This window comes from Natator depressus, chromosome 17 (assembly GCF_965152275.1).
Source record: "Natator depressus isolate rNatDep1 chromosome 17, rNatDep2.hap1, whole genome shotgun sequence".
NCBI classification, from domain to species: domain Eukaryota; kingdom Metazoa; phylum Chordata; order Testudines; family Cheloniidae; genus Natator; species Natator depressus.
The window spans coordinates 17,766,713-17,782,435 of NC_134250.1; the positions used below are offsets into that span (position 1 = coordinate 17,766,713).

The 15,723-nt window shown below is 45.4% G+C and overlaps 2 protein-coding genes across 4 annotated transcripts; one reads left to right on the plus strand and one right to left on the minus strand.

Annotated features, from left to right (window-relative positions):
- The first annotated feature begins 1,313 nt into the window (after positions 1–1,313).
- Positions 1,314–8,580, plus strand: C1QBP (complement C1q binding protein). The gene is made up of 6 exons (XM_074974465.1): positions 1,314–1,563; positions 3,541–3,691; positions 4,305–4,392; positions 4,986–5,081; positions 6,101–6,223; positions 7,567–8,580. Exons 1-6 carry the CDS (start codon positions 1,329–1,331, stop codon positions 7,714–7,716), a joined length of 843 nt encoding a protein of 280 aa, XP_074830566.1. The 5' UTR covers positions 1,314–1,328; the 3' UTR covers positions 7,717–8,580.
- RPAIN (RPA interacting protein) lies at positions 3,652–15,642 on the minus strand. Of its 3 annotated transcripts, XM_074974467.1 has the most exons (8): positions 15,502–15,642; positions 14,017–14,205; positions 13,076–13,139; positions 12,058–12,172; positions 11,350–11,413; positions 10,655–10,789; positions 9,747–9,817; positions 3,652–3,991 (listed from the first exon to the last, which is right to left on the minus strand). In XM_074974467.1, the coding sequence occupies exons 1-7, from the start codon at positions 15,577–15,579 to the stop codon at positions 9,788–9,790; spliced, it is 675 nt and encodes a 224-aa protein (XP_074830568.1). In that variant the 5' UTR covers positions 15,580–15,642; the 3' UTR covers positions 3,652–3,991; positions 9,747–9,787. The 3 variants fall into 3 exon arrangements, with proteins under 3 accessions (XP_074830568.1, XP_074830569.1, XP_074830567.1); XM_074974468.1 differs by lacking the exon at positions 9,747–9,817 and having other exon boundaries at positions 3,653–3,991; XM_074974466.1 differs by lacking the exon at positions 3,652–3,991 and having other exon boundaries at positions 7,784–9,817.
- Between the last annotated feature and the right edge of the window lie 81 nt (positions 15,643–15,723).

The following is a 15,723-nucleotide window of genomic DNA, read 5'->3' on the forward strand; positions in this document are numbered from 1 at the left end:
TCAGTAGTTGCCACTTCAACAATTATATGCTTTCAAAGCTGTATTTGGTGGGAGAGAGGGAGTCTGCTTAATTTGGACTTAAATCATTGTGGGCAAGATCTTCAACTTGAGTCATGACTGTAGGTTCCCAGCTTGAAGTGCATTAAAGGGTTGTAATTTTCAGTGGCTGTTCGACTGCCTGAAGCCTTTAAGGCAGAGATACTCAATAGGTAGACTGTGGGCCAAATCCAGCCTGCCAGATGCTTTTAAGTGGACCCTTACATCTTTTTATTTATCATCATTATTTTCTCTGGAGTCCAGACCTTGACCAAGAAATGTGGACCTTGACCACCTATACTTGAAGGTTTCAGAGTAGCAGCCGTGTTAGTCTGTATCCGCAAAAAGGAGGATTTGTGGCACCTTAGAGACTAAAATTTATTTGAGCATAAGCTTTTGTGAGCTACAGCTCAGTGAGACAGCTACAGCTCAGTGAGACAGCTACAGCTGTAGCTCACGGAAGCTTATGCTCAAATAAATGTTAGTCTCTAAGGTGCCACAAGTACTCCTTTTCTTTTTGCCTATACTTGAAGGTATCTCAAATTGGCATCCACAATCACTAGTCGCTTTTGAAAACTGTGGCTACGGTTACTCTCACCTGCAGCCTACACTTGCTTTGTGCTGAAATCGGGTGTTGGCTTTTTGCGGGAAGAAAGAATTCCTGTGGCTCACCCTTCACACCCCTGCGGTACATTGGCCGTGGGAACCAAGCTCAGCGGCTACCTGTGTGAGCAAAGGCCGAAATGGAGACAAGGGGATGGGATTATGATGTGTCCACTGCTTTCCTGGGCCTGTGGCTCTCCGTGGAGGCTGTAGGGTTAATCGTTTAAGGAAGATTATGTCATGTGGTGAAACCTCCAGGAACAGGCCCAGCCAAAGTTGGTAACCCCAGGGCGCAGATGAGCGCGCGGCTGCCGGAAGCCTTTAAGGCAGAGGTACGCCATAGGTAGCGCGTGGGCCCACTCCAGCCTGCCAGACGCTCTTAAATGGAGCCGCGGGGCGGGGACTCTTGGCTCCATTTGTACAGCGCCTTGCACGCGGGGCTCAGGGGCGCTCCAGCCCCACCCAGGCCCAGGGGTTGGGGGCGGTGGCGGCGGCGGCTGCTGCCCCGGGAGCCGCCCCCAGGCCGTGCCCACGCGGCGCTGAGGCCGAGGCCGAGCCCTACGCCCCCCAAAAGGGGGGAGAAACGCTTCCGGGTGATGACGGTTAGCCCTTCCGGGGGAGGGGCCGGCGCCTGTCCTCTGCTCCCGCACGTGCCGCCTCCCCGCCTCACTCGGCCTCGCGCTCCCGGCATGATGCTGCTGGCCCGGGCCCTCCGCGCCGCCGCCGCCGCCCTCCGCCCGCTGCCGCCGCGCCTCCCGCCCTCCCCGCTGCTGCGGCGGCCCGCGGCCCTGCTCTGCGACGCCCGCCCCTTCACCCGCAGCCTCTGGCTGCTCCGCGGGGACGCCGCCGGGACCCAGCGGCCCGGCCTCCTGCGGCCCCCGCCCGCCGGCGTGTCCTGCGGCTGCGGCGGCCTCCACACCGAGGGTAAGGGCGGGCCGCGGGGGGGAGGTGAGGCGGGCCGCGGGGGGGCCCTGGGAGAAGAGCGGGGTTTCCTAGGCCCGGGGCGGGCCCGTTCCCCCGGGTCCTGCCTGGCCTGGGCGGTCAGCGCGCAGGTCACACGCCCCGACGGACGCGCCGCTTCCGAGCTGCGGCCCGGGGCTGGCCGCCGGGCCGGGGCGGTGAAGGGGCCGGGCTCCCTCCCTCGGAAGATCCGCCGCCGTGAGCGGCCCCTGTGTGTGTCCAGGATGTTCCCTGCCTGGCGGCGGCGGGCTGCACTTCCCTCCTGGGCTCTCGCTCAGTCACACTGGGCAGCTGAAAGCCGGTGTGTGCCCTTGGGGCGCGACCGTGTCCCGGGGCTCCTGTGTCCTCTGCCTCCCAGCAGTCCCTCGGCCCAGAGTCTCCTGCGCATCCAGGTGCGGGGTGGGGATGGGTGGCAGATGTCTGACTCTAGCAGAAAGAACAGGAGGACTTGGGGCACCTTAGAGACGAACCAATTTATTTGAGCATAAGCTTTCGTGAGCTACAGCTCACTTCATCGGACCCATTCAGTGGAAAATACAGTGGGGAGATTTATGTACACTCTAGCAGAACTGGGAGTTGGGTCTGTGGGATTCTGGTTCTGTCTTTGTCACTGACAAAATGTGTGACCTTGGCAAGTCACTTAACTTTTCTCAAAAACAGACTCCAAGGAGAGACTGCTGAATTGGAATTAATTTGCAAACTGGATACAATTAACTTAGGCTTGAATAGAGACTGGGAGTGGATGGGTCATTACACAAAGTAAAACTATTTCCCTATGTTTATTCACACCCCCCCCCCCCCCCCCCCCGTTCCTCAGACGTTCTTGTCAACTGCTGGAAATGGCCCACCTTGATTATCACTACAAAAGGCTCCCCCCCACCCTTCCTGGTAATAGCTCACATTAAGTGATCACTCTCGTTACAGTGTGTATGGTAACACCCATTGTTTCATGTTCTCTATGTATATAAATCTCCCCACTGTATTTTCCACTGAATGCATCCGATGAAGTGAGCTGTAGCTCACGAAAGCTTATGCTCAGATAAATTGGTTCGTCTCTAAGGTGCCACAAGTACTCCTTTTCTTTTTGCGAATACAGACTAACATGGCTGCTACTCTGAAACTTAACTTTTCTGTTATGTGTCAGTCCTGTCTCTCTTCTCCCTCCCCTACCCCCCCTCCCCCGCGTTAACTTCAGCAAACCCAGTGGTGAAATAAGGATAATTCACCTGCCTTATGGAAGGGGTTTATGAAACATAATGTTTGCAAAGCAATGTGAGCTCCTTGGATGGATGGTAAAACAGGTATTTATCTGTATTGTAATCAAGTCTCGGTCATGGAGGTACATTGGGATTATTACCCTCTGACTTCACACTTAGGCCCTGTAGGGCAGATTCTGATGCCTGAGGTCCATTGTAGTCACTAGGAACCCCGCTTAAGACTCCAGTGATTCCATCCAAGTTCTTGTGCTCACTTCATTAATAATTTAGGTGCTTTTTTCCTCGTGAATTGTACCTGTATCAATACTTGTATGTATTGAAAGAACAGCTTTTAATAATGTATTTTAGTAATGACTTGTTAGTTAACTCTTTGTACAGAACTTCAGCCCCTTTGGCAAATTACGGGCTCTTACACGTCATCACTCTGCACACACTTTAATTCTTTGCCCTCTTCAATATACTGCTTTTCAGCTGAACATTATAAACTCTTTTATGAACTAGTAGGCCTTGTAATCTTAGTATAAGGTATGTGGTATTACCTCCCCACCATCACCATTTTATACCAGGATAAACTGAGGTACACAGACGGTATTTGGTCAAGTCAGTGACTAAACTAGAAATAGAATCCTGGAGGCCTAACTTCGTTTTCTCTTCTAGCCACTAGGGAACAATATTTCTCTAACTCAGGTGTTTTAATATCTTCATCTCTTTTTATTCCTCCCAGGGGACAAAGCATTTGCAGAGTTTCTGATAGATGAAATTAAAGAGGAGAAGAAGATCCAGAAAAATAAATCCCTGCCCAAGATGTCTGGAGGGTGGGAGCTAGAAGTGCATGGCACTGAAGCCAAATTGTTGCGGAAAATAGCTGGTGAGAGGTAAGCGTGAGATGGGTTTTTTCGCTGAGCTGATATTTGATCTTGTCAGTGAACATAAGGACTTAGTTTAAATTCCAGTGAAGCAGGGTAAGCACGTCTTGTCCATGATAGATGTTGTGTTAATGAAAAGCTATTAACTTAGTACTGCTTCCCAGTGTCACTTTGTGCTGTCATCCAGGCCAAGTGGAGATTACAAAAGCTTTGAAGTCACTTTATTTTTCCATCCTGTAGAGCAATGTGGTATACTCTGCCATTGTAGCTTGCCCTGTGTCTTCTCAGGATTCATGGCACCATTTCACTCTAGGGGGGAACAGGAAACATGAATTTAACCTAGTAAACTGAGAATACATTCGTTCATAAATACAGGGAACTTATGGGGTTTAAACTTTGTGCAGTGGTCTTATCTTAAAATTTATCCTTAAGAGTAGCACACCATACGAAGTGCAGGGGAAATTCAGTGAAGCGCATAATGTACTTCAGGCCCCGTTATTGACATCACAGATAGAATAAGCACCTGAAACTTTGTGAGCAGGAATAGAGCCATATCAGTTGTTCAACTAGTGTGGCTTTTATCTGGTATTTAACCTCATCCTCGTGTTGTGGTGTGTTGAAGGATTACAGTTACATTCAACATTAACAGCAGCATTCCACCAACATTTGATGAAGAGCCACAAGAAGGACAGAAAGCTGATGAACAGGAGGTAAATGTACAGTCTTTATGTACCCTTTCAATAAGTACACTGTAGTAGAGCAGGACATTAGGCGTTTGCCTGGTCTACCATTTAACTACCCTCTCACTGCAATATCAAAGGAAGAAAGACCCCTGGTAGGCCTAAAATGTGCCCGTACAAGAGGATCCTTTGTAGCGAAGATGAAGGGACTCAGATGTTTGAACTTATGGCTACCTTTGCAACTTGCTGTGATGAAGTACAGTTAAAAAAAATCTTAATCCATAAATATTTTCACACACCCCTTGATCTTTTATAAGGTCATTTATATTTATGGTGATGGTGGAATTTAATCATCCGGTATTACAGTAGTTAGTAAATAGTATCACTTACCACTTTTAAAGTGAGTGATGTGATGGTTTTGAGGTAAAAACTTGCTTTGCCGTGAACACCGATATTAGACATATTCAAGGAATCTCTGTAGTGTCTTAAAAACAAACCAGTTTGAGGTTTGTAGCAGTTGGCTTATGCACTACCTGCTTTTCCCACTGGTCTTTGTGTAGAAAGTAGTTACCTAGCATAGGTGGAGTCCAATGCTAACGTGATCTTCTTCTTACTTTTCATAGCCTGAACTTACATCGACTCCTAACTTTGTTGTAGAAGTAACAAAAGATGACCCCAAACAGACTCTTGTCCTTGACTGCCACTATCCTGAGGATGAGGTAGGTATCATGATTTGGAGGAAGTGAACCACTGGTAATTGTGTTGAGTGGGACAATGCACTCTGATTCTGTACACATTATCCTCCTGACTGTGGCATGATTTTGCCATCATCTTATTCCTCTTGTCTGATCAGGCAAGATTTTGCTGTACAACATATATCATCTTCCATAATCTATAGACAGTCCTATTACCATCTTTTTCAGTGCGACACAATAAAAGGTTTTAAGTGTTTGCAGAGCCGGGAAGTTCCACTCCACTCTGTATATCCTGATCTCACTTCCCTAAGTATAGCTGCTTGCTTTCCTCTGTTCTAATAGCTTCTGCTGAACAAAGTAGGCAGAAGGAAGTGAGCAGCGATCTTTAGCAGTGTACCGTAACTTGAAAGACAGCAATTCAAAACTTATAAAAGGAAATATATTTCTACACAATGCATAATTGACTTGTGGAATTCATTGTCACTAGGTGTCATTGAGACCAAGAGTAGTAGAATTCCAAAATAAATTAGACATTTTTTCTGCTGAGAACATTGCAGTTGCATTTGATTTTTTTTTTAAAAAAAACCCTTAATAAAATCCTTAGAAGGGATATAAATCTTAATGCTTCATAGTATAAGCCAGATTCTAGTTGACAACATTTAGGAGGAATCTTCTTCTTGGGATATTCCAGAATTGTCTATTAGAAGATTTTGTACATTTTCCTCTGAAGCAACTGGTACTGGCCACTGTCAGAGACAGGATAATGGGCAACAAATAATGGTGGATTGATCCGTTATGGCAACTTGTAAGGACATTTGCACAAAGACACACCACATGTACACAGCAAGAGGCGAACTAGGGACTCCTAAGTATGTTAATAAGCAAAAACTGCAAGTGTACACAGGTTTGCCATGTGTCAGTCATATGGTGTTAGGCTCCATAGCTTTTACCAGCTGAATAACGTTCCTGATCCAGAATGTAATGGCTGAAGGTGCTCTCCAGTTTGGGCAATTCTTCCTCACAGATCTCATTTCTTGTGTCAGATTGGACATGGGGAAGAGGAGGAGAGTGACATTTTCTCAATTCGGGAGGTCAGCTTTCAGCCCACTGGAGAATCAGATTGGAAGGACACCAACTACACTCTCAGCACAGACTCTCTTGACTGGGTAGGTGCAGCTAAAACCCGCGTAGCACGCTAGACTGCATTAGAACTTAGCTCAACTCATCCCACCTGATTTTCTCTCTAGATGTTGATATAGTCACCAGGAACCCTGTCCTGGGATTGCTTCTTGGTGAGGAGCTCTCTTGGAGAAGGAGAGTCCAGTGGTTAGGGTCCTTGCCTAGGACGTGCTATTCCCTACTTCTGCCCCAGGCTTCCTGTGTGACTTTAGGCAATTATGTACCTCAGTTCCCTATCTGTAAAATGGGGATAACAACACTGCTATCCCTTGTAGGGATGCTGTGAAGATGAATATAGATCTATGAGGTGCTCAGATACTACTGTGATGGGGGCCATTTATGTACCTAAGATAAATTGAAGTCAGTGAGAGGTCTGCAGGCTCATCTGTAGAATGGACTGAGTATCTGTTAGTGAAATTATCCCAGTAGTGTGAAAAACTGACAGATTTAAGGTAAAGTTAGCAGACACTCATGCATGTTCTTCTGTCTGTGTGTTACTGGCACATTTTATTATGCATATTTTGTGTGTATTTACCAAAAACCTCACCAGGCACCTGCAGATACCCTCTAAATGCCAGTGATTTAACTGGAAATCCATGTTGGAGGAAGGGTTGGTATGTGCAAGTCCTTTTGCAGGCTCAGGCCTGTATCAAGAAGTGTGACTCTCTGGTTGGAACAGTCCTACTGATAATGCCAGAGGTTGAGATGCTGATGGTTAGGTTTGGGTTTTTTTAAAACATACACAATCAGATTTGGCAAAGGGGAAGGTCTTCTACATCCCTGGTTTGCATTTACTGCTTAGGACAAAATGTGTTCTTTGGGGTGGAATTATCACACAAGTCTAGTTGCAACTCTAAAAATACATGAATATGAAAAAATGCAATGTATAATTTGGAAAGGAACTGAATCTTAATTGAACAGGTCTATACCTCTGGTACCAGTCTTCTGACCATGCTGGCCAGACAGTATTGAAAATAACTTGTGTCCGAACTTTAAATACACAGCATTACAAAGAGAATCTTGGATGGGATAAAAGGCTTTTTGGTGATGCAGATGGTCTTCAACAGACTTGATTTACTAGCTTACATTGTCATCACACCATCTCAGTATCACAGTTGGGTGCAGTTTAGTAGAAAATAACAGTGTGATCCATCCATTAGAGGTCTCCTTTAAATCTTGCTCCTAGTTCAGGCCTGCTGTGAGGAAGGAAACGGCTTTTATCCATTTTGGGAAAAGATATTCACTTCTTCCGAGTGGAAAATGAAATACAAAAGGGCATTTAAAAGCAATGCTTATCTATAATAATCCTTTGTTTAATAATTTCTTGCAGGCTCTGTATGACCACTTAATGGATTTCTTGGCTGACCGAGGAGTGGACAACACATTTGCTGATGAGTTAATTGAGCTCAGCACTGCACTGGAGCACCAGGAGTACATTAGATTCCTTGAAGACCTTAAAAGCTTTGTCAAATGTCAGTAGATTGGGAAATTAAAAGTCAAAGCCTTTAACCATGGATACCCTGTAGCAGTGCTCTTACCCGCAGCTGATACCACCAGTAAGTTTAAAACTTCAAAGTGGGATAAACACATCATGGAAAACAAAATGATTCTCAATGATTGCATTTCAAATTTAATTTATGTTGCAGCCTGGATTTTAAGTTTTATGTCATTCTCACACCCTTTTGGGTATTTTTGTACAATTAAGAAACATGATATAATGACATGAAGAATAAAATCCGCTCAAGAAAAAACCTTTCTTTCTGCTTTACTGTTGCTGGTTAAGAAGTGGTGTAAATTGGTCAGAGGCAAATACTTAAAGTCACAGATGCCTTTCTGTGGGTCGTGGGGAAGTTGAGTTCTTAAAATTTACAGACTGCATTTTATTTATGGTAGTCTATAAAATATTACTGTTAAACTAATTTGCCTTAACACAGAAGGTGATTGAAGGCAGGAGGGGAAGCATATTGTTTCTAGATGAATAGTTCAGATCTTATCCAGACTGATGACAGAGCTGCCAACACTGACTTTCATCTTATAGGAGTTGGTTTCTCAGGCCCCTTCCTAATGGTTAGATACCCGCGTGACAAATCTTGCAGGCAGACTTGTGCATTGTGAAGATGCCTCTCCCTTGCCCCTATTCCTCATTTTTGGATAAATAGTTGGCATCAGTGGATTCTAAATATGATGTAGTAAAACTAGGCTCGCTGGATTAATTTGACTGCACTGTTGAAAGGAAACTCTGATCACAGGAACTAGATTGAATTCCTGACAACTTGGAAGGCCCAGCTCATATTGGTTAATGTTAAGCATGCACAGACTCTGTAGTATTTCAGAGGAGCACTACCCTTTATCTGGTTACTTAACATTTTTATCAATGTTTGTTTTCCTTGACACATTAAAATTGGAATTTAACATTTCTAGTATCTAATCTTTCAAATACATTGTTTAATACAAGTTAAATAAACATAGGAACCCTCCATCCTTGGGTTGGGTTTTTCATAACCCTGCTGGCAGCTCAATTAGCTGTACTTGCATGAGTTCTTCTATATGCCAGCTGTTTAGCTCACTCAGTCAGCACCAAATCAAAACTACAGTGATCTTTATTTAGAATGAGTGGGGCTGATGTGCTATAACTGAAGCATTTGAGATCTAGGTTGTTTTGTTTACCCTTATCACAGTCCTGTTGGAAACTACCAGACATATTCCCCAGGAGCATGGATCTGTCACATCAGTGATTCTGAAAACATAAGATGTGACTGCCCTACTCTCTGATAAAGAGGGCACTACTGTATCATAACTGTTACTTTAAACTACTACCCTATACACTCAAAAGGAAGTGATGGTTGAGTTTTTATGTCATTTCACATTTGTCACTGCATGCTAGTCGTAGCTTGTGTCTGGCTCAAGGTTGAGGTTAAAGATGTGCTATATCACACTTTCTGTTCACTTGCACATATGCTTTTACTGTTTGGACCTGGTATGTATTAAAGCCTTTCCTATGATAAAGGTCAGGGGTTCAGCTGTACTAGCAATGATGGGGACATTAGATCCAGTGAGAGGGGAGACTTTAGTGTAATTTTTGTAAGTGCCAGTTTGTCTAAAATGGTACCTTTGTTCTTTGTGTATGTTCACTTACATTTCACAACTGAAATTTTCCATCATCAACTGTGGAGCAGGCACCTCCTGCTCTAAAGTGTGTCACATGTAACTACACAAGCTGAGACAGGCAGAGCCCCTTCTGTTCTTTCTGCAGAACAGGAAATGAATGAAAAGCTAGAGAGGCAGCAGTAAGTTATGGGAAGGCTTGTGCTGACTTCAAGATTGTGGGGAGGCTTGCCTCATTTGTGAACAGCCACATCTCATTTCAAATATTTATTTAGCTATCAAAAGTGCAGATTAAGCCAATATTGCTTGATATCCAGTATTAAGTACAAAATTATATACAGTTAAATATAAAAAAATGTGCAGGATGCCATCCAAATCGCTTAGAGGCTGAAGGAAGGATCTTACTAGTGTATTCTTTCCATGGAGAAACCCCAGCAGGGTTGAAGTTACAGGAGGACTGTCCAAGAGTCACAGACCTTTAGAAAAGAAAGTGCCCAGTCACTTACAGGTATAGACTATACAACAGTAATTAACACTAGAACAAGGTCAAGCCTCATGGGCACTAATGCTAAGAGGTACCTCCAACTAAGCCTTGGTTTGGTCTATGCACGGGGAGAAATTCAAGTGGGGACCCTACAGTCTAAAGGTTATGTTGATTTCAGTCTAACATTTGGGACTTCTACAAACAAGCTTTCAGTATGCTGACATCAAAATGGTTTCACAGCTTGTTACTGAAATGAAAAGTAGTCTTGTGGATATAAATTTAAGCATTCCCTGCAGTGTTTGCAATCCAAACTCTGCAGCACTGTGCTAGTGCAGGAGAACCAGAAAGTAAAAGACAGATGAGTCAGTATCACTAGGTTGTCTAAGGTGAGACAACTAGAAAAAAGGAAACAAAGATGAAGAGTAACTTGTCTTTATAAGAGTATATTTTTTTAAAATATATTCTTATAAAGACATCTTTGATTTTAGTAAAATAACCTGTTTATTCAGGAGATAGATAATTACTTAACCCAATAGTTCCACTTGTGTTACACGCCATGGGAAACACATACTGCGTATCATACATGTAAAGGACAAGTAGCCAAATTAGAAAATGGAAACGAAACCATACTGTCATGTTCCTCACAAAGATGCCGTGTTTTTGCAAACCCAGAAGCTTCCCGAAAGGGGTGTGTCTGGGGGATGGGGGTGTTGAAGGGGGAACAGCACAACCTTTAAGTTGAGTAGGTTGATTTGTTTTTGCCTACTACATGGAGAAGCACATGTGAATTGGGTGCTTCCCTAAGACTCCCTTGGCAATTTAGACTCACCGGACAGCTCATGAGAAGATTGGTTTCTCCCTCCATTCCACTAGTGATGGAGAATTCAGGATTGTGAAGACACTGATGACCATGTTCTGTTACACTGTCTTCTAGAAGTGACCAGAGCTTCTGTTCTGTCATACCCTGAGACAGAAATAGATTAAGAAACTCATCTTGTGCTTTTAATCTCCCTGCTGTATTTTCCACTGAATGCATCCGATGAAGTGAGCTGTAGCTCACGAAAGCTTATGCTCAAATCTGTTAGTCTAAGGTGCCACAAGTCCTCCTTTTCGCTTTGCAGCAAGTTTACATAACTCAGAACTAGCATTTCTGACTGCACAGCTCCACATGCTGGATAATTCACTTCAGATACAAACTGCTACTACACTGGGTTTCTTCGCCTTTTTTTGGTTCTATATGCTGCTTAGTAGGAGAGAGAATGTATAGGCCCATATCTTCTCCCAAGCCCCTGCTGCTTGGTTTTCCAATCATTCCATTCAATGGACTTCTGGGATGGGCTCTACAGACTACAGTTTGAGAACCACAGCTCTGAACAGCCACCTTCCCATCAAGCTTGTATAGGTGCAAAATAGGACCAAGACAGGGGGGCACAAAAACATGAATGCACCATGTCACCAGCATTCACGAGAGAGGCAACTTTGCCCAGAACTCTCAGGCGCTACAACACTTAAAATATAGTTTACCTGTGTGCTGATGTGTAATCCACACTGGCATAAAACCAAATGACTCATCACAGTCAGGTTATTCCTAGAAATAGAACACAATGTGATAACCTTGACGGACAACTAGAAGAGAAAACACTGAATTCCAGCAAGACTGAAGTTAGATTTTGGAAGCATCTCTCACATACCCGATTTGTGCCTTCTGAGTAACTGTAACAATCAAACCCTTACTAGAGAAAGAGGTCTGCTTTTTTTTTTCTCCTCCATGCAAGAGGCCAAACTGCATCTCCAGCCAGAGAATGACTGTCAACTCACTGCAGAATCCCCTGTACCACTTAAGGCTGTTTTGATCATCAGCATACCCAACAGTGTGCTTCATGCAATGAATGGTATGGAAGAGAGGCATAAAGCTGAGGTGTTCAAGTCATGTTACACACAAAATATGAGGTGAGGTCTGGTCTTCTTACAGCATATTGCTGTTAAAGGCCTACTGAGTTACACAGCTGGCTGCATTCCAGTGATAACTGGATCTCTTCACTTATCTCTTACTTATTACAGCAAGAATGAATGAATGAAGCTAGACTTCATCAGCCAATCACCAGCTGTTACAAAGCATGCATAAAAAGATGTTTAAGCTTTGACAACATCACATACTTGGGTGAATTCAGAAGATCTACTGGCTGGTGAGTTAGTTAACATATAGCATTTGATGACCGGAACACACCTCACCTTTTACACACTGGACAGATAATCTTGTTGCCTGTGTCCAAGCTGTCAAGCATTGCATTGAGGCACTCCTGGTCGAACTGCAGACTCCGTTCATATTCTTCTATTGTCAACTGTTCTGTTAAAAAAAAACCCCCACAATTGTCACTGGCTACTGACCTAAGGCAAATGTCAAGATGAAATTGCTATGGCTAGGCAGAGAGAAATCTGGGTTAGTAACTATTTGTAACTTGTCTTTCTTTGGATCAGCTACAAAAGCATTAGGGGATTCTGACTTAAAATCTTTACTCATGTTGCCCACTGAAAATCTTTAGATGATCCTAATCTAACTGCCTACTACACATTCCATCCAAAGATTTCAAATTTTACAAGCATTAATCAACTGCACCTCACATCCTCCTATTTTAGATAGGGAAACTGAGATTGTGATGTGTCAGAGCCTGAAGCTTCTGGATCCCAGTTCTGTGCTCAGACTACTCTCTTATTTCAGAGGATACAAAAGGAGATTTGTTGTGTGTCATTATGGCTGTCATTTGGTCATTGACTGCTCACGGGAAAGTCAAATTCGGGTGAGAGGCAAAAATCAAATATTTTATGTATTATCAGGTTTCAGAACACTTGTTCTGTATCACAGATAACCTTCATGTTTTCTATTCTTAATAGAAACACTGGGACACTTTTACTTATCCAGCAATGGATCTTCCAACCCTTCACAAGGGAACTAAAGCTCTCGCTAACATGTTCTTCGTTGGCCTCTCACACATCCCATGATTTAACTCTCAACTCCTGGAGTTGTAACAAAGCAAAACTACCAATCACATCCAACCACCTACCAGGATCCCAAAGCATCTGAGATCATAGATCTTTTTAAAAGAGTCCTTTGGAAATCACGTGATTTCCAAACCAAGAAGAAAGTTCAGCCTCAAATAAATGGATGACTAGGATTTCAGGAAGGTTAAAAATGACTCACGTAGGGTATTGGCATGCGTCAATATCAAAAATATGATTTTTTAAAAGCTACCTTGTGAGATCAACTCTTGTTGGATTTCCTCCAGTACTGCTAGTTCATCGGGGTCCTCCAACACCTGAAACATACATCGATCAGTATTCCTCTCTTTAAGGCAAGTGGGGGAGCATTATTTCACAACATCAGCAGGACAGTACTGCATTAAAACAATCCAGTGTAATCAAACAAGTGACTCTGCTGCCTTTGCAACTGGATAGTGGGAGTTTCCTGAACTTCCATGGGTTGTTTGCAGTTAGCAAGCAGAGGTTTCCAGACTCCTTTAAAGCTAGATAGAAGTTTCAAGGAAATACAGCTCCAATCCCCTTTAACGTCAAACCTTAACATTTTATATCCATTTGTGGGTGTGTCATTCTAAGAAATTGGACAAATAACACTAATCTTTAAAAAACAGGCAAAAAACCAACCAACCACCCAGAATCACAAGATTCACATGCAACTGGTGCTGAAGGGACTGAGTGGCAGTAGCTCCTGATGTTGGATCCTCCACTCATATGGCTGAAGCAGCTCAAAACTTTGGAGCTGTGCAAATCCTGACCAGCCAGAGGCATGAGATCCTTAAAGCAGGGCATTACAGCTAGATACCTTTTTGGGTAGTGGGGGAGAAGGGTACTAGATATAAATAACAATAGATGTACATTATCTTGAGATGAGAAGATGGAGGGCTGTGCATATCTGTGACCCTGAGATAGCACCTGATTAGCAGAGAGAAGCCCAGAGAGTTTAAAGATGAGCCCTAAAGCAAACAGGCTTTTGAAAGTGTAAGGGCCTGCACATAACAGGAATGATCAGGCCCATTAGAGGGACTGAAGTGTTATAAATGTTAATAATAAATGTTTCTCTGGTTGAGGATGGAGATGCAGTTTATAATGTCGTTCGATGGGGAAGCCATGCATAGGGCATCTCCAAGATGATGCGCAAGAATCCAGCTCACTGACCTGTGACAGCGCCTCCTTTCTCCTGAGGGAGGGCAGGCTCACATTCACTGACTGCAAGGCCTGCCACTCCTCCTCCATCACCTCATGCACGAGAAGAGCACCCGGCGCATGGCAGTGCACATTCTCCCCAGCCTGGCGGTATCTATCCAGCAGCTTGGCACGACTGTTTTTAAGTCTCTCCACACAGCGCTTTGAGAGAAGACAAAATAGAGGATGCAGGATTCATTAGTGTCATGCCTCTTCTTTTGGATGGACAACGGGGCAACCAGACACTGATTTTACAGCTCAGGGATGTAACTGAAAAAAACTGAAAAATTACAGGACTGGAATAGTAACATGGTTTTTGAGAAGTCCCAGCTGGAGCAGGTAGACAGAACCAGAGAGCAGTCAAGCTCCTAGACCATTAGCAGATAGGTCTACAGGAAGCCTTGTTTGAAAAGGGTCCTATTGGGTTCTGGGGAGGTTGGCTGGTGCAAGCCCACCCATGGCTAAAGGGCCCTCCCCCAGCCTAGGGGGAGGAGCCAGTGAGTCCAGGACTAAATGATTATAGGGGACAACAGAAAAAAATAACAAGGGCAGGTGTGAAGGTCAAAGGGTCAAAAAAAGGGAACCTGAAGGGGACACCCGAGCAGAGAGCATCCACTGCTCCTCGAAGGTATCAAGGGAGCCACCCAGAGGCGCTCTGCCTGGATGCGTGAACAGGAGGAGGATTGGAAATAGGCCCCACAGTCGCAGAGAACCCCCTCAGCCAAAACTCTCTCCCTGGTGTGGTAGATGGCCACTAGAGGTTGAAGAGGAAGGTCCTGTGATTTTGTGGGGCCACATATAGGGTGTGCATGCATGAGAAGGTCAGGCGAGAAGTGCAGGAGGAGCCGGAAAAGAGCTGCAACCTGGTGCACTTAAGGTAAACGGGCACCAGGGTCTCCCTCACGCCACATAAGGGACAGGCATCAGGGACAGGGGTGACCCGCGTCAGGTACACGCCCATGCTCCCAGCCTCGAAAATGGTGTTAGGCAGTCAGCAGGGCCCAGTGCATAAACGCTGGCCTGGTGAGTCAGAAGACCTGGGTTCTAGTCCTACACTTGAGCACGCAATCCCTCCGTGCCTCAGTTTCCCGCTCTGCAAGATGGTGCCAATGGTACTGTACCCACACTACTAAAGTAACTGCTCCTATTAACAGGTCTCCCCACCCGGGCCAGGGCTGCTCCCCTCCCAGCCTGTGGGCATGGGAATCCTGCCACCTGGATCTCGCATCCTTCCCAACCTCGGCCACTAAAACACCGACCCCTGCCCCCCAGCCCTTCAGCTGCAGCCAGCCCGGGGCAGCGGCTGGAGGGATCCAGGAGCGGGGCTCCGGTGGGGGTCGCCGGCAGCGCGCAGAACGGCCCGTCGCGGGATGGGGAAATCGTTACAATGTATCCAGTGCGCGAACACTGGGCTCCCCCGCGTTCTACCGGCGGGGGGGGGGGGCACCCTTCCCTCACCCGGCGGTAGGTCTCCTTCCAGGGCGGGGCTGCGGCCCCCTTGTAGAGAGCGCGATGCCGCTGCCCGAGCGCCTCCATGCCGCCCGCACAACCCAGCGCAGCCGCGGCCCTGCGTGGTGCACACTGGGACTTGTAGTCCCGCTCTGCGCCCCCGCCCGATGCACGCTGGGACTTGTAGTCCCGCTCTGCGCCCCCGCCCGGTGCACGCTGGGAGCGGTAGTT

Coding starts and splice junctions, on each gene's coding strand:
- C1QBP (XM_074974465.1), top strand. CDS start 1,329: ATGATGCTGCTGGCCCGGGCCCTCCGCGCCGCCGCCGCCGCCCTCCGC. Junction 1,564..3,540: donor CGGCGGCCTCCACACCGAGG/GTAAGGGCGGGC, acceptor TATTCCTCCCAG/GGGACAAAGCATTTGCAGAG. Junction 4,393..4,985: donor AGAAAGCTGATGAACAGGAG/GTAAATGTACAG, acceptor TACTTTTCATAG/CCTGAACTTACATCGACTCC.
- RPAIN (XM_074974467.1), bottom strand. CDS start 15,579: ATGGAGGCGCTCGGGCAGCGGCATCGCGCTCTCTACAAGGGGGCCGCA. Junction 12,173..13,075: donor ACAAGAGTTGATCTCACAAG/GTAGCTTTTAAA, acceptor TTTTTTTAACAG/AACAGTTGACAATAGAAGAA. Junction 9,818..10,654: donor ATCTTCTCATGAGCTGTCCG/GTGAGTCTAAAT, acceptor TCTTTTCTAAAG/GTCTGTGACTCTTGGACAGT.